General features: G+C 35.4%; 1 protein-coding gene across 1 annotated transcript; it reads left to right on the forward strand.

Annotated features, from left to right (window-relative positions):
* Positions 1-1,631: 1,631 nt before the first annotated feature.
* Positions 1,632-21,256, forward strand: LOC129256612 (protein Wnt-7b-like). Its single transcript, XM_054894772.2, has 4 exons — positions 1,632-2,032; positions 11,610-11,757; positions 12,679-12,835; positions 20,794-21,256. The coding sequence occupies exons 1-4, from the start codon at positions 1,902-1,904 to the stop codon at positions 21,222-21,224; spliced, it is 867 nt and encodes a 288-aa protein (XP_054750747.2). The 5' UTR covers positions 1,632-1,901; the 3' UTR covers positions 21,225-21,256.
* The last annotated feature ends 795 nt before the right edge of the window (positions 21,257-22,051 follow it).

A 22,051-nucleotide genomic window follows, 5' to 3' on the forward strand; every position in this document is an offset into this window, starting at 1 on the left:
TTCTACCCCATGTTGATCACACCTGCAATACTGGAGGTCTTTAGGTAGTCTCTGTATGTTTTCTGGCATAACCATGATAACTGCAGGTTTTAACGATGTCCGACTTTTATTTTATTCTTATCATATTTTTTAACGAAATTCAAATAGTTCTAATAGCTCGGCACTTTTCAAATTTGATTTGACACATTTTTGTTCAAATTCAAATCATACTTATAATGATGAGAGACCTTTACGATTAACAACTCAAATATTGTGTTGACCTATTAATTGTGAATAATCCATTGTGATTAGAAATAGGCCTAGATAATAAAATATATAGATCAATGATGAGGGGAGAGACAAAGAGTGAGATATTGGGGGAGGATGGAATCCCCAAATAAATACATCTGCTACTGGGTGACGACTACGACGACAATGATGATGATGATGATGTTTGTGATGATAATAATGATAAGGTATGTATGTGTTTGCCTTATAGTTGTGTCGTATCTGATGGGGGTGGTTACTCAGATATTTTCCAATGATTATTGTGGAGTGGTGTCGCTCAGGTCGCCGTGAACCTGTATCGTTCCATATGTTTATTTTGATAGCGGACGATATTGATTTTTTTGTCCTCATTCAAGGGATCTGCTATTTTCATCGTTGAGCATATATGCCGCAATATTTTTTTTAACTCATCGCCGAAATATTAAAAAAAATTGTATAATTATTCAAAATACAAAACAATCCCCAATGTTAAATGTTTTCATGATTTTGAGACTAAAATATAATTCATTAGGTCTTATAACTTGCATTATAAACCAACCAGGGTATCTAAAATAATTGTCATCAGCCTTGATCCTACTACTTGTTGCTAACGGTAATAAAATCAAATAGCTCAATTATGATACAGTCATTTCTGTCACTACAAGCGTTATATTGTCATTCTAATTATTAATCTGGTGATTTGAGTATAGGCCTTATTCCGAGTATGCTTGTCTGCACTAGTCGTGTCTATAGTGTTTATTGAGGATTCTACATACCTGTGTCATGAGAATGGAATCTTCCTATCAACTTGTCGTTTTATTTTAGTTTTTACACACAGGTGTTTATACCAGTATAATCTCTCTAAAATGCCTAATCCTTATATTAGGAGGAAAAAATCCGGGGAGAACATTGATTCACTATTCATAAAAAGATAAACAATAGAGATAACAGAACGGATAGGCTAAATAGAGCCCTCGCTTCACAAAAGAACGATTTTAGGGAGGTATTGCCTCGTCACGAAAGAATGGAAAGCATAATGAACGCATCGAAATTGTCGTTGTATTCATTGACCGAGCAACCCTCACAGAGATCACAACGTTCTCACGGCTTGCATCAGATGCAATGACCTTTTCTGATGTTTCTAATTTATTTTAACTAAACATCGGACCGAAAAGCAATAACATACTCATATTGTGTTGGAGATTGATTTAATAAGAAAACGATTACCTTTTTTTACGAGTCACTAAATGAGTGAGTAACACGTCAACACTGATTGGTTGAAACAGGCGGATGTGACGTTCCTTGCCGACCAATCACCAGAGACCTATCAGTTTTATTGGCTTGACTTGATAAAGTTTTGGCAGTGGTGTGTTTGCCGTTGTGTCATAGCACATTACGAGCTTGGTGTTATTTGCTGAGTGGTAAGGTAGAAACGGCAAGCATCAAAGGAATTCTTTCCGCAATCGTCAGGGGATATATACCAATCTTCGAATGCACTGCAGATACTGAACTGCAAATCGTTTCAACTATAATAAACTTTTGTCAACAAAATAACGAGTACCAACTGTAGCAATGAAAGACAACTAATTTTCTTCAGAAACAACGATTTATCTGAGCAAATTTTTAGTTTGTTGAGACCTTTAAAGGATATAACAATGGAGTGTAACCAAAAGGAAAGAGAGACTGGATGTTACAAAACCAGAATGAATATGTCTTATCGATGTTTTGTGATCTTCAGCGTGTTTTTGTTGATATCAATACCGAACAAGACAGATGCTACATGGATGTAAGTACCTCTGCAATTTCATTTGAATTGTTTAACTACACTGACAATATACATAAATCGAAGCTTCAGAAAATTAGCTTACATATTGGGCATATGTAATGTAAAAACAGTTTCATAATTTTATATTCAATTCTGTACAAACCTAGTGCAGGTTTTTTCTGTTCCTGTTTCTGAAGCTGGTTTACGATACTAGAAATGTAAGGTAACTATATGACACTGATGGCTCTCGTTTAAATGACCTGTATGTTTTACCTCGCAAGTAAGTAAAACTAAAAATTGAATTGATTTGAAGTACCTTGGTAAACTTTACTTACTTGTCAAAATGAAAAGTTAAGATTTAGTGATATCCAATGCTAAAATTTACGGTTAGCCCCAATCCTTACCTATTGTGTGAATCAGTTCACATTTCAGACCACGATTCTTTCATCTTTATGGCTCTGCTTTATATATCAATTTTTATTTTAACTCTCGCTCCCGTGTGAATTATGTAATGCGTAAAAAAAAAATTCACTTTGAAAAGATCATTGCCAGTGGCGGATCTGGGAGCGCATTCGGCCCAAGCCAGCCACCCCCCCCCCCTTGCATCCAAAGATAAAAGCAAGAACAAAAAGGAAAGGAGGACGACATAAATAAAAGGAAGGGAAAAAGAGAAAGAAAGAGAAAAGGGGAAAGGGAGAGGGAAAAGAAAAGGAAGGAGAAAAAAAAAGAAAGAGAGAGAAAGAGGAAAGATAAGGAAAGAAGATGGGATAAAAATAAAAGAAGGTGAAAAGAAATCGAAGCACAGGAGTGGGAAGTGAGAAAATAAATAAATGAAGGGAGAGATTAAGAGAAGCAAAAGAGGGGGTAGAATTTTTGGAAAGAAAACTTTAAAAATGACATAATTTATACCCTTATACATTTATATATGCGTACATAAAAGTGATAATAAAAAGGGAAGGGCTCGTCGGCACAGCTATTTTTTTAAATACTTAAAACAAAATCTTTAATAATTATTTTCTATTTTTTCCACAAAGGAATGGAAGATAAAAAGAAGAAAAAAGTGAAGTGCGAAAGGATCTTGCCTGCGTATCCAGTGGGCCTTACCCCCCCCCCCCCTTCCAAGCAGCAAAAAGGAATACGGGACTAAAACTGAAATATCAGTTGTTAAATTTTTGTCACAAAAAAAATCTATATGAGCCTAAAATCCCATGCCTCCTCTTGTACCAAATGAAATAGATTAGGACGGGAAATAGAAAGATAAAAGCGGGCTCTGATGGGGCTGGAGTATCTTTAATGGTTCAATCTGGCGCTATTTTGCTCCTTCAGAGATGCAACTTTGATTGGAATGGAATTAATTTGTTCCACTTTTACAACAAAACGAGACAACAGTATGAATATAATTATGCAGTTTGACTGGACCTCTATGAAGAACAGAGCAATATATCAATAGCTCTGAATAGAATTATCCATTCGTATATTTTTAAGTGTTTATATCGTGATAATATTTGTAATACACTCTAAAAAATGTTGGGCAACATACGGTCCACACAACAATTGGTTAAAACTTTATCCAATTCTGGGTAGTTTTACACCAATAATGTGTGCTTTGGGTGAAAACTACACAGTATTGGTTGAAAACTACCCAGAATTGGATAAAGTTTTAACCAATTGTTGTGTGGACCGTATGTTGCCCAACATTTTTTAGAGTGTACATATTTTTACAATGCATATTGTTTTTATTTTTCATAATCAATAAAACCAGACCAAACCAAACCATGTTGTTAAACCAGAGCGTTTTAATTAATGTGTGGAGCATAAACAGAAAGCAAAGCTTGTAGAAAATTATTGGTTCCCATCGGGAGAAACATGTGATTAAAGTTTTTAAAAAAATATGATGTGAAACGGTTGATTAGGTCTATATGTATGTATTATACCATGGACCTATTAGGTCCATGATTATACACACGAAATATTAACTTCTTGCATCTTCCAGAACGAGGAACATCTTTAAAGGTGATCAAAACGCATTGTGGCATGTTTAAATGTGCAAAGTTGAACATATTTTTCTCAGACTGAATAGTGGTATTTATCCATTTTAGGAACATTGTAGGCCTACAATCTATATTTTTTTTATATTGCTTAAGAAAATTGCGTTAATTATTGCGTTTATTATAACTTTGGCAGTTTAAAGTAAACTTTACTTTTTTCATAACAGCCATTTTCGTAAAATAAATTGTTGTATCAACTTAATGTAGAAAGTAGAACATCGATAGGCAGACGAAAAGGCAGAAGAAAATGAAAGATTATATGTACATTGTAATTTGTACATACATGTAGTAGATATACCTGGGTCACTACACTGGGACCGAAAGAGATCAGCAGAACACTTTGCATCTTGAATTTAACCTTTTTCATGCTATTATTCATCGTCTCAATTTCTAAATCCATCAATATTTCTTGCCAATGACACGAAGAACGCGTGTGGGCAACGGGAAACAAGCTCTAAGCCTAGTTACAAGGTCTACAGTCGTGTCAACATCTTTACCCCCCCCCCCCCCTCTCTCTCCCCCTCTCTAGAGGGTGATTTATAATTTCATTTCATAGAGGAAACATTGGCATTGCCTTTCTCTATGTTGATTTGAATTTATCCAGAATTGCATTCACTGGCGAATCGATCAGAGAGAGGGGGGGGGGACACCTCTCTTAAAAAGTTCAACTACCAATAATGATGAAAGGAGAAACTGGAAGAAATGGAAAGGGAAAATGGTGATATAGATATAATTTCTTGAATGTTATGTCAAAATCTATCACAAAACTAAATTTTTGTTTGAAAAAAAAATCAAAATTTTCGCCCTTTCTCAACTTTTCGAAATATGTATTTTGCCACATACGCCATAAAGCCTAGATGGCCCTCTCAGAATTATTTGTTGGCTCATTACTCCACTGATCCAAATAGAATAATGATACCAAATACAAAACGGATAAAAGACAAGTTACTGCTGATCAAGGTTTCACGAATGATTACACAGATTATGCTCTATAGGATTTACTGACTTTAACTTTGAAACAGTAGTCCTTGGGTTCAAATCCCAGCCACAAGAAGTGATCTAAATTGCGCTGCACTCAACCCAAGAGAAGTGAATGGGTATACCTGGCAGGAATTTATTGCGTATATATGCGATGTTAGCCGTCAACATGGTCAAGCTAAAGCCGGAGTAATTCTTTATAGTAATAAGATAGACAAGCCCCTCCCCCATTTCTAATTTCTCTATCTCTCTCTCTCTCTCTCTCTCTCTCTCTCTCTCCCCCTCTCTCTCTCCCCCTCTCACTCTCTCTCTCTCTCTCTCTCTCCCTCTCACTCTCTCTCTCTCTCACCCACTACTATATATTGTTTGTGTTATGCATTATTAGTCCAATCATTTTCAAATAAGTTTAATATGCTTTCTGGGAAACGTTTCATCAACATTTTTGTTTCACAAATTGTCAGATTTGACAAGTTTCCTTCATTTTATTTTAATTGGTTGAGAAGCACTGTTTCTATGGTAACATTAGGATAAAATGTTCGACAGTCCTTTCATGAAGCGCTACCCTGGTCTTAGCGATGGTACAATTTTATTGCGGAAGTCCCACAATAGCACCATTCTTTCTGTAACATCTGAAATATTAAGTGTGAATGACACATTAAGCAGACGGTATTATATAGTTACCAATTTATTACCTGCACGTGGATACTTATTAACATTTTAGGGCCTTATTTGAGTGTACCGCCTGAGGTCTAACATAATGGATTATTACTACTACTGGGGTGCTTGTGGAGGTCTGTGTATGACCTTTTCTTTGTTCTGCTGCGTTAGCCCTAGCATCAATTTACTTTCAGTAAAATATAAATAGACCTATACAAAAATAAAATCAGATCAAAACCGGTTATAAAGTAAGAGAGTTTTTTTTATTTTCTGCAGTTTTCACCGCACTATTACATAATGAGGCAAAATCTCAATTTCGTATTATTTTTCGTTATCGGAGATAAGAAATTCTTTTGTTGTAGATGTAATGAGAAAAGGCTATCCATTGAATTAGCAGGAAGAGGAAATCTAATAATAAAACTATAAAAACTTCAAGAAAGTTATGAAAATATTGCTTATTTCTCGCATAACACTATTATGCACATCACAGTGATGTGCAAATGAGAGATTTGATAATGTCACACATTATTCTTTTTGAATTTTATTGTTTGGGTTATATAATAATCATATTTTTTTGCAGATTTGATAATGAGGGGGCCTTTTATCTATCAACTCACAATAGCTTGATGATGGCATTTCCAACATGTTCGGGGACGAATCGAACTTTGTTTCACATGAGGAAGAAATTAAATTATTTCACATATAAATGCAAAAGAATTAATGAGTTAGTGTCAGTGGTAACATCGGTTCCCTCCAATAACTTGATATTTTCACAACTTTCTCATTTGACATCCAATTGTAATGAAATTTAAAGTTAAGCGTTATGCTTGTTTGAGTTTTCTCTTAGGGTGGACTTCTCCTTCAAGCTCATTTGATTTGGGTAGTAGATGGTTTCAACCCGAAAAGAATAGTTAAAGTTTGAATTTAATTGAATTGATTTTTCCGTTAAAACAAATAACAATGCATATGAAATGACACATGTAAAATTGGCAAATGAAAACGGGCCCTACTAAGCAGCATCAATCACGGTGCTGCTGGTCTTCCGAGGGGTCCTCGTGACTCAAACTTAACAAACCAGTCTTAAACATACCTATTTCAACATGGTGTGGTTGTAGAGAATGCAATCAACGAGATTGACATCATGGTGTTACTATCTCAGATGCAATCAACGAGATTGACATCATGGTGTTACTATCTCAGATGCAATCAACGAGATTGACATCATGGTGTTACTATCTCAGATGCAATCAACGAGATTGACATCATGGTGTTACTATTACCGTATTTACACTTAATCGGCATTTGGTTCTGAACCAATTGCCGATGCAGAATCGGCATTTGGATTGCGTTTACACGTTGTTACAGCTCGCGGTTCAGAACCGCGAGCCGATGCCGATGCAAAAAAAATGATACGCATACCTACAATATACGTCATAATAAAGACAACGCTGGATCAGTGCGCTTACAATTACGTCACAATGGTAAAGTAAATGAAATGCGCACAAATTGCCGGTGCAGAATCGGCTTTCTGTTTACACGTAGTAAAAAAGCCGATTCTGCATTAGCCTCTTGTCGAGGCCCTGTCGGCTGCTTTCCGAGCGAACATGGCAAAGCACGGGAGAGAGCGAAGCAGAGCGCCGCGAGACAGGGCCTCTGGACATCTGTACCGAATTTCACCGACTTTCTTTTGTTTTTTACTGTTTTTACCAATTCACCGACCAAAAACTGGTCGGTGAAAATCATCCAATGAGAGCGCGAGCTGCTATGACGTCATATTAAATATTCATGAGCTCATCTTGAATGGCGACCCTTGGATTCTTGGCGAAGAGTGACGACGAAATATCAAAGAGCACTGAATATGCCTCTAAAATGCTGAATATTGACCGATTTAAGGATTTGCAAGTCGATGAAATTAACTCTGCACTGAAAGGACGAGATGTCTTTGTAAATCTACCCACAGGATATGGAAAAAAAAGTAATATTTCATGCGATTCCACCGGTCGATCCGGGGCGTCGATTATCGATCTCCGCTGTGCAGTGCAGTGAGGGAAGCTGGAGTGGAGTTGCTGGGAGTTGACTCGAGTCTGACCAGCGGCTGAGCAGTATCTCCCGGGAAGTTTCGGGGCGGTGATGGGTCTGTTACGGCCAGTAGTAATAGTAGTAGTAGTAGTAGTAGTAGTACCACTACTTGTAGCATTTTGCTGGTTATATCCCCTTTAGTGTCCCGCAATTAAATGAATCCCCTGCAGAATAGTGTACTACTATATAGTATTCCGAACCCAAGACGAAACAGCTCTGACATTTCATTGGTTTACTCGGTGACCGGTAATATCATGACTCATGTATATTCATTAGGAAGACGTTCCTCATGAATATATAATTCAGTTCAGATGTCAAGAGGCCCTGGCTCGCGCCAGGCCTAATTCGCTTCGCGAATTAGGAAAGCCCTCGCTTCGCTCGGGAAGCAGCTGCCAGGGCCTCGACAAGAGGCTAATTCTGCATCGGCTCGCGGTTCAAAACCTACTACTTTGGTGGTGCAAATTGCCGGTTCTGAACCGCGAGCCGATTCAAGTTGCTCGCGTTTACACGCTATGAAAAAGCCGATGCTGAATCGGCTCGCGGTTCAGAACCGCGAGCCGATTCAAATGCCGATTAAGTGTAAACACGGTATGTCTCAGATGCAATCAACGAGATTGACATCAAGGTGTTACTATCTCAGATGCAATCAACGAGAATGACATCCAGTGTTACTAGGCCTATCTCAGATGCTGATGCCGATCTCGTATGCGAAATCAATAAATAAAGGGAGTAAAAAAATAACATTATTTGCCCAGAAATCTAGTCATATTCCAGGATTTTGTGCTGTGAATATCAAGAATATATCAATGATGGTAATTCAAAATTCATACAACATATTGTCTTTAAACAAATTTTAGATGTATATTTTCAAGCCGAAGGGGGCATGCCGATGAGACTCGACAACAATAATTTTTTTAACAAAAAAAAAAACTTTACCATGTTTACCTTTGACAAAACACAGATATTTATTTCTCTTCTCAAGTTCTAAGTGGCAATTGATCAAAATACTCTTCAGTAAAGCAGAATATTAAAAAAAGTTCTTTATTTGACATATGACTTTGATTAGACCATTACTGCGGCACACACATCAGTGATCAAAATATCCTTTTTAGTCCCATTAAGGTAATTGGGCAGAACGTTATTCAGATATTAATCGGCATGCAATTATTACAAGTCACTTTTTGTACCCAGAATGACTTTGTTCATTCAGTTGGTTTACACAAAGAGATCATGATGATGGCATAGTTCTACTTCCTATTTAATCTTTTGAAGCCCACAGAGATGACAATAATTCGGAGTGTATGTAAACTACCTACACAATATTCACTACTGTAAAGAACACAGCGTTCCCTCATAAAAAAAGAAAAAGAAAACAACTGTATTCCCTACTCGAAAAAAACGCAGTATTCCCCTACTCAAAAGAGCACAGCACCCCTCCTTGAAAGAGCATCCCCTACTCGAAAGAACAGTGTTACCTACTCGTAAGAACACAACAAGTTGGTCAGTTGGTAGAGTATACGACCCGATCCCAACCGTTGGAGTTATTAAGGTGCAATCTTGTTTTAACCAACAGTTGGTATGGTCATATTTTAACCAAGTTATAGGTTAGTTAAAACAAAATTTGAGAGTGGATAACTTTATCTGATATCCTCATGGAGGTAGATAAAAACCTGAATGACTGGATCCCACTCGGGGTTCCTACCCACTTCTTTTAGAGAAATGGAATCTCGCCTCCGGACATGTAGTACAGGTGGCACCAGTCTGTTTATTGTAGATCATTTACAATGACAAATTTCAAAACGATATGGGTTGAATTGATTCTATGAATGACTAGGAACTCATTAGGGCTAATTTGATATCTGTTAATGAGCCGTAACGCTCAGCAATCTTGACGATTATTACACAAAAGAAACTATTCTGATTTTTTAAACGATCAACAAAATGTGTGAATACCGTATATCAAATGGGTGCGCAGCAGTGGAGGTGAGCAAAATATCATCATAGGCGCTATTAGCTATTGTTAATTTACTAATAGTACGAAATGAAAATATGTCAAAATATTGCGTGGCATCCCCCCCCCCCCCCCCCTCTCTAAGACTCGGAAGAATTTGAGGATGTCTTCCGTGGTTGTCTACGTGTATTTCCTTTCCCGTGTACATGATGTAATTGATTTTTTGGCTATCTTCATTTCCCACTATTTGATATTCTCTTATGCAAATTGATGTGCTTTTCCTGGATTCGAAAAAAATGAAAACCCAATTGAATGTCTAGACATGTTTTTTGCCGTTTTCTTTAACGAAACATATTTGGAGTTTTGTCTGCCTCATCGTTCTGAAATGTATACTCTTCCAATACTCAATCTTTATTATTTTGTAGTGTGTCCTTTTCTATTTATAATTTCATTATTATGATAAACGTTTCAAATTTATGCCTTCTATTAATAAAGGCGATTTTCAAATTCCTTTTCAAGTCATTCATCATAAACAACACCGCAATCACCATCATTATTATCTATCATTATTGGTTTTTTTTTGTGTATTAGTAGTATAGGCCTACATAAAGTACATGTATATTAATGGCGGTAGTACTAATGACGACGATGATGATAATAGTGGCAAATGCAGTTAAAGCGTATTATTAAAGGTCAAGTCCACCCCAGAAAAATGTTGATATGAATAAATAGAAAAAAATCAAAGAAGCATAACGCAGAAAATTTCATCAAAATTGGATGTAAAATAAGAAAGTTATGGCATTTTAAAGTTTCGCTTAGTTTTCACAAAACAGAGATATGCACAACTCAGTGACATACAAATGAGACCGCCGATGATGCCCCTCACTCACTCACTTTTTCTGTTGTTTTTTATTGTTTGAATTATACAATATTTAATTTCTTACAGATTTGACAATAAGGACCAACTTGATTGAACCATGTAGTATTAAATAATGTTAATTCCACATATTCAGGGAGGAATTAATCGTTTTATTTCACAGGACAACAGGGAGAAATTTGGAATATTTCATATTTCATACAATAAAATATAAAAGAAATAGTGAGTGAGTTATGGCGTCAGTCTCCTCATTTGCATACTGACAAGGATGTGAATATAACTGTTTTGTAAAATGAAGCGAAACTTTGAAACGTCATAACTTTCTTATTTTACATTCGACTTTGTTGAAATTTTCAGTGTTATGTTTGTTTGATGTTTCTCTTTGTATTCAAATCATTTTTTTTTTGTTGGGGTCGACTTGTCCTTTAAACAGAAGTGTTTGATTTGGTAACATATGATACAATGAATATTTAGACACTTGGTGACCAGATCAAAGATAAACATTATTTTTGTCCTTTAATGATGTTGTGGGATTTGGTCCCCAGACCTTGTCAGTGTTGTGACCCAGTGTATAAGTATTCGGAGACTTATGCACTGAGCCACAACACTTCAAGGAGAAGAAGTAGCAGTCGTAGTAGAAGTAGTAATACTAGTAAAAGTAGTAGTAGTATAGTAGAAGTAGTAGTAGTATAGTAGTAGTAGTAGTAGTAGTAGTAGTAGTAGTAGTAGTAGTAGTAGTAGTAGTAGTAGTAGTAGTAGTGGTGGTGGTGGTGGTGGTGGTGGTGGTGGTGGTGGTGGTGGTAGTAGTAGTAGTAGTAGTAGTAGTAGTAGTAGTAGTAGTAGTAGTAGTAGTAGTAGTAGTAGTAGTATAGTAGTCATGGTAGTAGTATTTGTTTTTTTTATTTTCATTTTCTTTAACTATAATTCTGTTCTCATTTTGTTCTGTTTAATGAATTTGGAAACAGATAGTTGAATTGATCATGTTTGTATTGTATGTTTGTATCATAGGTGGTTAGGAGCAGCATCTTTAGGAGCTACAATGGTTGGTCATGATACCATTCCAGACCAGTCTGTTACTCAACCTCCATCAATCAATAATATCTTAGTCGATCCTCATACACTCTGTCAAAGATTTCCTGGACTCACTGTTGAACAGGTGTGTATCAATGCATCATTTTATCACGACAGGTCCATCCCCAACAAAAAGTTGACTCGAATAAAAAGAAGAAAATCCAACAAGCATAACATCGAAAATGTCATCAAAATCGGAAGAAGAATGGGAAAGTTATGACATTTAACTTTCTCTTAATTTCAGTTGAATGCACATCCTCTTCGGTATGCAAATGAGGGGACTGATGGCATGACCTACACACTTTTTTTTTCAATACATGAGTTATGAAATATCTCAATTTTATTCCTCCCTCTGGCCTATACATGTAGAATTATGCATTGTTTGATTGTTTTAACATTTTGTGATTCAGTCAAGTTGGTCATTATTGTCAAATCTGTGAAAATTGAAATATTGTATAATTCAAACAATAAAACATAAAATAAATAGTAAATGAGCTTGGATATTTTCAACTCCGTCATTTGCATATATCTCTACGTTGTGCATAAAAATGTTATGTGAAAAAATAGCAAAGTTTAAAATGTCATAACTTTCTCATTTTGCGTTATGCTTATGTGATTTTCCTGTATTGATTTAGTAATTAACATTATTCTTGGGCGGACTTGACATTATAGCCAAATGTAATCAGAGTGGCGCTCCTATTGTTTTTTTACGTGGTAAACAAGGGGAATTGGATTGATAGAAAAAATCTCACTTTTAGGTCGTCTCAAACCTTTATCTTAATATATAGATTCTGTTTCTTTTTTTTTCCTTTTTATGCAAATTGGAAGGGATTTTCATCACGTTGAAATTAAAAATTCAAACGTTCGATGAAATTTGGAATGAATATGAAGAAAAATTGTATTTTCAGAAGGTATACTCAATATTTTCTTTGTTGTGATCTCTGTTAAAAATATTCATTTTCGTTGTTTTTAATCATTATTTTATTTCCTTTGATTTGTATTTTAGCGGAGAGTATGTTCTACTACACCTGATATCATCAACATGATTAGTGAAGGAGCTAAAGTTGGGATTATTGAATGTCAACGTCAATTTAGCACTGAGAGATGGAACTGCTCCGTTATTGGTGACGTAAACAATCCGTTTGGAGAGATTATGAATACAGGTTAATAAAATTAAAAGGCTTATAATGTAGTTAGATAATGTACTTGATGTTATATGTGTTTCGGCCCTTGACAAGAAGGAATGAAGCCAGAATACTATGCTTCGTGAATTTCAACGACAACCTATAACATCTTAACATTGAATTCACCATAATCGGATTTTATGCATATTGTGTCATATTGGTTGCTGAAACACGTTTTAACAACCAATCGAACGGTCACAACTTGTTGGGTGCGACCTTTTATTTCTGACATCAGTGTATACAGTGCGTATCAAAACAAAGTTTACACTTAGAAAAAATCCTGTAAAATTATATATTTGTAATATCCTGAAGATTTTTCCACATTTTAACATTGGTACAGATCCATTTAAGCAAATGACGATATAACTGTCAAAAAATATTTCCGCTTGAGTGAGCACCATTTACTTTTGAAAAGTTAGTGAAAAATGATTTGCGCAGAACTTTGAAATAGTTGTGCGAATAAAAGTAGACCTTCATCATGAAGAACACATGGAATCTAGCTAGTAAAATTGATTTGATGATATATTTTACCTTTTTTAAGTTGTTTCCTTGCCCAAAACACTTCGAAGAGTGCATTGCGCCCCACCCCACTCCCCCACACACCGAGGCCATCGTGACGATATTTGCTTTACACTGAGCTGTGATTTACATGAAAGGGCTTAGTTAGGCTTCATTTTCATTTTATATTAAATGAAAAATGAAATGTAAACCTACTTTAAATTATACAAACTTAGTGAAAAATGCTGGAGATGTCTGATATAAACTTTTGGTCAGATTCAGTTATGACCTCAGATCCAGTTGGCACAAAAAAGGGTAAAGGTTGTGATTACTAAGTGTTGAAATATCAATTTGGGTGGCAAAATTGTTACAAAATGCTTAAATGTATCCATTTTATTTCAATTGACTAAAAGTGCAAGGGAAATGGATGAAAAATGTTTTGCAGGGTAAGTTTGATTTTGCCCTTTCCCCTTTACACAGCGTGAAAACGAGCATTTCTGCGCAAACAGATTTCTGCGAGCTTTACAAAAATGGACAGTGCTCACTCAAGTGTAACATTCTGTCAAAACTTTTACTGTCAATAGATAGATGAGACCCAAACCCAAGATTATATGTGAAAAATTACCCACATGTTCTATATTTTTTAATTCCCAGGGCTTTTTCAAAGTGTAAACTTTTTTTTGATACGCACTGTACAACTCTATGTGAAATAGGAATGCGGAGAGTTTGCTTTAAAAAATATCCTTCTTGCATAATTATTTCAAAAGAAGGTTATACTACATGTAAACGCTGTAAGCTTAGTATGAAAGCAGATATGAAATATATCAATCCATAAAAACTATAGTAGGAACCCACACATGGTATATAAGAACAAATGTTAGTTCAGTCTACTATGTGGTACCTTTACTTGACCAGATTGTAGATCGTTTGTTCTCTTGAAGTTATCATTGTATCATCTCATTAATTTAATTAGGTCTAAGGAGATAGACTTCTAATGAGAAATAATGTAAATAATACAATGGACACACTTCATGAACTCTTCGGGGTTTAAACATACCTTTGCAGACAATAAAAGCATATAAAAATTCAGGTCCTACAAAGAATTAGGAAGATTGTTTTAGAGTTTATAATCGATGCGGCAGTGGCGTACCTAGGATTTTCCACAGGGGGGGCAAAACCGTCCGCCCCCCCCCAAAAAAAAGGTCTTTAAGCTCGTCAGGGGGGGGGGCAAAAAAGGTCTTTCAAGCTCGTCAGGGGGGGGGGGGGCAGGTATACGTCCTTTGCATGGGTTGTGGCTCGTCAGGGGGGCAGAGTGCCCCCCCCCTGCCCCTCCCGTAGGTACGCTAGTGAGATGCGGCAGTAGGGGTGGTTGCGAGTGAAATAAATCTGTTATGAACAACAACATATCTGCTTGTCGGTTACTTCGATTTGACTAGAATATTTTACCTGCTAGTTAGTATATGACGAGAATATACTTGCTTGTCAGTTACTTGTTCCAATGGCGCGGCCAATTTCTCTCTTTATCAATGGAATAACTGGGGTGATAAGGTTGCACAACTTATATCTCTTTTCTTTCTGCCTTTTTCTTTACCCCCCCCCCTTCAATTTTGTTTCGCTACTTTAAAAAGAAATGTCCCTGCATGTAGAGCCGACCCGACTTGTTTCACAAGTAGGGCCTACACGTATTGCACTGGGTGTGGACTATAAAGTCGATACCTTTTTATGAGATTTTAGTTTAATCAATTGGCTTCTGTATAATGTAAGTGACCTACTGAACTCTGATACTATTTGACTATAGGACGTGATTGGCCTCTCATCATACTCGTACATCCAGGTTTCGACATTTTTTTTTCCTGCCTTCGTCTTTTTTTCTTCTCACTCTCTTTCTCTCACCTTTGGCGTGTATGGGACTTGGGGGCATAAGACCATCCGAAAGACAGGGGAAAACAAATAAAGGAGAAAAAAATAAAGAAAATGAATTAAAAAAAGTGCAATATGAAATCATCTTCTGAATGATTATGTCGAATCCTGTCGCAAAACAACAAATTTATTTTAAAAAGGTCTGAATTTTCGGTCGCTCCTTTTAAAAGATATTTTGCCAACATAATAACTTTCCACTGTGTCCATGGCTCTTCTCCCCAGTACCTCATTTCACTGATCAAAAGTTATACCCCTTCAAGATCCTTACATTTCTCCTCTTCCAATTCTCTCTTTACCCCCAAAGTTTCCAAAACCTGGGGGGAAATATCATTTGTTCACTCATCCTCCAAGTTATGGGATAGCCACCCTGAAAGAATCAAACAGTGCTTGACCTCTGCACTTTCAAATAATACCTTAAAACATTTCTCTTCAATTCTTCTTTATTAGGTGGTCTGTCATGAAAATGACAGATCACCTATTATATTCGTCAGAATCTTCTTTATTTTTATTGCCAAATCTTTGTCCCACTTAATCTCAAAATCGGGCATGTCAATTTCCTTGATTTTCATGTCATGTATGGACATCATTATGGACATGGGAAACGAAACTTTTCAAGGTTATCAAATCATGATGACGTCATCTAGGCGCCATTTTGTAAAATTAAATGATTGATCATATCATCGCAACTAATCATAAAAAATCATCCATATTTGCATCATATCAAGTTCAGGTAACAGGTCATCAGGACATATCATCAGAGGTCATGCAAAGGTCACGACGCGCACGTACGCGCGCGTCAAAATTTTAAATTTCCCCAAATCGACCGTGGTCAAGTTTGGGTACGTTTCTGGTCATTTTGAGCATGTCAAGAATTTGCGCGCGCACAGGTATGCGTGCGCGTTCTTGCACCTGACATCGGTATGCATCTTCGAGTCATCATTTGTTTCATGTCTTTCCATTGTCCATTATCTTCGGATTAATTTGATACCTCATTCAGCCTCTTACGACCAATAATACGGGAATGCGCGTCCATTCAAATTTGCATTACTCGCGCGTGCAAACTTGCAAAATAAGTCATAAATGGGCAAAAATATGCCTATATAAAATTCACTGTAGCTCTTCAGGGAGTCCGTTGACCCCAAATTTTTTCTCACTCTTGGATATAGTCAATATCTCATTTGGAGATTTCGTAATTATGTCAAGATTAAGTTATTAGTGAAAATTACATATATTCGCAACATACATCAACGTATTTGACCGTATCTTTGTTATTACTGGTCAGTTTTCTCCCAAATTTTGATACGATGTAGTTAAGACAATTCTCTGCAAATAACGTGCGACTAATTTTCAATTTTGACCACAGCATCAATGTGTTATGACTTGTTTAAGTTTTTTCAATTTTTTTCTGGACCTAATTTTTTAGAAATTTTTAAAGGACATTTTTTATTAATCAATTGTACGGTCTTGCTGAAAATTTCAAGCCCCCTTGCATTGCGATTTTTTATGTAGGACATTTTTTGTAATTTTGCCGGAACTTTATAAGGGGTAATTTTAACATTGTAAAACATCATTTACACATTTTTTTTAGGAAACGCTTCAATATTGAGACGCTATTGGGTTGAAAAATTTCATTCTGGACTTTTTGCGGAAATTCCTGGATTTCTTCTATTTGGTCATTTTTACTAAATAACGTATAACAAGTTTTCAGGTACCTTCTGTCAAATGAAAAATTGTGCAATTTAGTTAATTACACATTTTCCCGAACTTTTGCAGGAATATTGCGAGTATTTGAATATTTTACCTGACGTTTTTCAGCAAAAACCATCAAGAAAGAATTTTTTAGGTAAATTTCGAAGTCTTACACAATTAATATATGGATATTGAAAATTCTTGACGGAAAATATTATGTGAAATGTCTAGAAATTTGCAGAGATTTTGCAAACATTTACCCCCAAAAAATATACTTAATTCTTTTATCAAATACATCACTGATGAGTATTAAAGTGAATGCTGTAAAATTGTTACATTGTTAAACTTCTTTTACTTCTGTAAAATTCATTCCCAATGATGTTGTAAAAATTCTTGCTTGAAATCATTAAAAAAAATTGCTGACAGTACAAAGAATTAAAAAAAAAGATTTTGCATAAAAACATTAAAGTACTGTCGATTAAAATTAGCTGCTGTGAAAATTAAGGCGCCTTTCAATACGTTATTTTGAAAAACTAATTTGGGTAAAATCGTCTGAAAATTGTGAGGAGTTTTTAAGGCGTTTTACGTGCTCCAAACTTCATTTCGTATTTACCGTTTTGCATTATTACCACCATCATTATAATCATCCGCGATTGTCATCACCACATTAATAATCACATTTAGCAATGGTCAAAATTTATTCCTATGATGTCTATGATGAAGATTATCAATCATATCTAAATGATTCATTCCATACAACATTAGCCGACACTGAATGAAAAATCATGACAGACCACCTAATTCGTCCGCATGACGAATTAAAATCTAGTTTATTTTATAATTTCCCAAAAAGCACCTTGAGCACTCTACAGAGTGGATTTGGCGCGATATAAGTCTAATTATTATTATTATGATGCCATGATGTGCATAAAATTTGGGTTCATCACGCCATTGTCCCTCACCCCTTTCTTTAAATCTTCATCTTCATAAATCTTTTTTGTTTAAGGATAACACACTTTCACAAAATTAATCTTAGCCACTTTCATTCCTATTTTGTGTTACAAATTTCTTTGTTAGTTGAAGGAATGTAGGCCTATTATGAAATTAGCATCTTCGTGGTGAAAAATTGTATGGTCCTACCCTCACTGATTGTGTGTTGTTACATTTACTTGTTGCAGCAATTCCATTTCACATGTATTACATGTGTAATAAGTTTAATGTTATGTAATGGTCTGTGTGGCATTGTTTTGTTTTGTAAATTTATCGTTCTTAATTAAAATAAGAAATGAGTCAATGCCAATTATGTATTTCATATTTTTCTTCTTCATAGAAACATTATGATGATTTCTTTTTTTTTTATGAAAATTAAAAATCCCCTGGATTATTTGATTGGAATTCATATTCACATCATAAATATTATATCTGTTATAAATCTTAGTTAGTTTTGAAAACGATTTAATGATAACTTAGTTATAGTGGTTCTATAGATTTCGATCATCAATGTTTATTTACTTAATTCAAACTTAGGCCTACACAATGAACAGCCGTCACCTCTGGAATCCCCCTTTCGGACCGATGTAATTTTTTTTTAGCAAAGGAGATATCTTGGCTCAATTACCGTGTTTACACTTAATCGGCATTTGGTTCAGAACCAATTGCCGATTAAGTGTAAACACGGTATTTATTAGGTTTATTTCCTTTAATAGAGAAAACAACTCGAGGCGATTGGTACTCTCAGTCCTCACCGATAACCATCAGTCATGTTAACAAAATAACAAATCAAACATCGAATCTTTAAATTTATGATTCATTTATTCATGTTAATTAATATGAAAGTATAGGAATTTCAATATTGAGTGGTATACATGTAGGTAGATGGCAGTACCATGATAGTTCATTTCAGCTTCAAAGTGGCACAAACCGAGTGTGATCACTTACATCGTTTTTATATCAATTTCTGAGAATTGTTGCCATATAGGATAGTTAACTTGTTTAATTTACTATTTAAAAAATCTCGATACCTCATAAAGAATTTTTACGACCCCCCCCCCCTCCGAATGAAATGTGAATTGGTAGGAATCCCCCCCCTCTCTCTCTCTCTCTCTCTATGTTTGATATGTACGTTGATATAAAGTTTGATTCTATTGAACTATACTTTTGATACACCTTATCATGGAGGTTGTTGCCAAGTCCATGACAAAAAAAAAAGAGAAAAGAGAAAATGGCCTGGGGCTGCAGATTAAAAAGAGATTTGTTTGTGATATCAGAAATCGGATTTCTATTCATACGGTTGTTTGTATTTAAATGTGAGGGGATTGCATACCCCTATTCTATTATAATCATGTTTGCATAAAGAGAACAATTTGTGGTAAGTATTGTTTGGGCGGCAAGAGGACCCGAAAGTGAAGCAGAACTTTCTTGAACTTAGAAGGACCAATTTTCTTTCTTTGTACCCAAACCACGCGGAAAGACAAGTGCTCTAGAAGCGCGTTATTGGGAGCATTATTATGAAACTGTATTATGCTTGTAAAAACTATGAAATTCATACCTAACTAAAACATAATTTATGAAACAGTAATATGTTTGTACATATAATAAAATTCATATTGAAGACATGAATTACACTATCCGTGCATTTATATGCTTTTATTGAATGGAAACTCTATACTGAAGATAATTATTACTTTCGTTTTTCTCAGAACGTAATGATGAATTTAGTTTACATCGGTGTATTGTTGCTCTATATTTCGTTCCCCTTTTTTTTCTAGATGAGTGAGAATGTGTAGATAGCCTTACTTCTTAGGACTCGTAGGGCTCTTTCTTTTATTTTCGTGTCTATTTCCCATTTCTCCACCGACTTAGTTTTTTATTTGTAATGGTTTGTTTTTAATAATGTTTTTCTAATGGAATATTGAGAAAAAATTGAAAAAAAAACATCAAAAAGCCGTAAATATACTTGGCAAGATAAGGAAGCATACTGGACTGACATTAAAAAAAAATTATGCTTCATCTATAATCGTTATTATATCAATAACACCTTGTGTGGTAATCTTATCACTTTTTGCTTTTAAAATACTTGAATACTAGAGAGCCCTATTTAATCTCGATAATGAATTCGATTATGAATATTCGTCATACAGCGTGGATACACCGAGTAATATGGAAGTGTACCTTTAAACACTCTCCCGTCTCGTGAAATCTGTGTAGGATAAAGCAAAGATGAAGTGGTATTACTAGACATGTTTTCATAAATCTCACTGACAGTTCACATGTACTTTCATCATGATAGACACCACATTGACAATATGAAATGTGAATTATTTCATTCACTATTTGACTGGTAATAAGGGCTTCACAACATTTAAAGGATTGAAACTTTCTTTATCTCTTGGCTAATAAAGGAATACGGTGACAGATCTCAAGTTTGTTAAGAAGAAATAACTGGGGTGTTTATCAGTACTGTAAGAGTGATAAATGATCGATCATTGTCACTTTGATAAAATGGTCTACAGCATTCCATCCTTAAATAAAAAAAAATTGTGAACTGTAGGTGAAAAGAACCTCCAACAACACATTTTTAAATATTCAGTATCAAACCTGTAAAATACAAATGCCTACTAATAGTAATACAACAGAATACATTTTTAGCAATACCTTTTATCTAAATACCAAAATTTGATGGGTTCGTATAACTTTTGTTTATGTGAGTGTGCAATCCACGGTACCAATGAATCGTGTCACTGATATAGGCCTAAAAAATATTGGAATTATACTTGTTCGCATTCTAATGGAAGTGTTTAATATCTTTTAAAAACAAAATCTTTTGACAGGCAACAAAGAGACTGCATTTATCTACGCTATCACATCAGCAGGAGTGGTATACTCTGTAACAAGATCGTGTAGTGTTGGTAATCTTACAGAGTGTGGATGTGCATCACCTCACGGTCGTCCGAGTGATGGTGTCGTGGGTGAAGATGAGGAATGGAAATGGGGAGGATGTACAGATGACGTCGATTATGGAATAAAGTTAGCCAGGAAGTTTGTTGACGCTGCCGATGAAGACTCATCATCGTCGCCTTCGCCCCCGCCGTCTTTAGCTAAGGGTCGTACATTGACTATCAAGCCTGGTGTACATGAAATGAATCTACATAACAACGAAGCAGGCAGACAGGTCAGTAGAAATTATTTCTTATTATTAACAGTGATAGCACTGATAAAAATAAAAAGGAACTATATTCATACATTTTTATTTTCAAAATAGCAAATGTTGAGTGGATGACGTAACGCAAGTTCATGACAAAACCGGGGACAGAACTTTATATACAACTAATTTACACCATACTGCTTTGTCACAATGAAATAAGTTACAGTAACGCCCTGGTCACAATGGTCCTTGGTAGCCCACCCGTGCGTTTTGTGATTGGTAAGAAGAGATGTCTTGTTTCAAGATCAAAAGGAATGCCGACAACTCCTTAGAAAGCCTCCTTAAGATTGTAAAATACTGTCCAAGGACACAGTTCCCTGGTATCGCCAACGAGGTACTACTTTATCCAAGCTATTTGGTATCACATCATCCTCAAGTATATCCTCATGTACAAAGGTTATACTTGATTTTCGACGAGTTTTCATCATTGCTATCGCCATTGTGGGTTTTGACGTTTTTAAACTGAGAAACGTGTGTTTTATTCAGCCAGTTATTTATCTCTCTAGCTATGATTAATAATAATAATAATAATAATAATAATAATAATAATAATAATAATATAATAATAATAATAATAATAATAATAATAATAATAATAATAATAATAATAATAATAATACACAAAGAGTAACAATAATAATAATAATACACAAAGAGTAACAATTTCAAACGGCAGAATAAACTCTTCCATAGAAACAGAAAGAAATTCTTTCGTGAGCTGGATTCAAAGTTGACTGAGACGAAAGATGTTCCATCGGCAGATGATATGAAGAACTACTGGAAAGAACTTTGGGATAATGATATCACTCACGAAGAAACTCCCTGGATTCAGTCGGAAGCAGACAAATGGTCCAATGTGCCAGCGCAGCAGCTAGTAGACCTGA

This window comes from Lytechinus pictus, chromosome 3 (genome assembly GCF_037042905.1).
Source record: "Lytechinus pictus isolate F3 Inbred chromosome 3, Lp3.0, whole genome shotgun sequence".
In the NCBI taxonomy this organism is placed as follows: domain Eukaryota; kingdom Metazoa; phylum Echinodermata; class Echinoidea; order Temnopleuroida; family Toxopneustidae; genus Lytechinus; species Lytechinus pictus.

What these genes read in the sequence shown, in the direction of transcription:
- LOC129256612 (XM_054894772.2), top strand. Translation starts at nt 1,902, where the DNA reads ATGGAGTGTAACCAAAAGGAAAGAGAGACTGGATGTTACAAAACCAGA. An exon ending in AAGACAGATGCTACATGGAT is followed by an intron (nt 2,033 to 11,609) that starts GTAAGTACCTCT and finishes TTTGTATCATAG; the next exon opens with GTGGTTAGGAGCAGCATCTT. An exon ending in TGGAGAGATTATGAATACAG is followed by an intron (nt 12,836 to 20,793) that starts GTTAATAAAATT and finishes ATCTTTTGACAG; the next exon opens with GCAACAAAGAGACTGCATTT.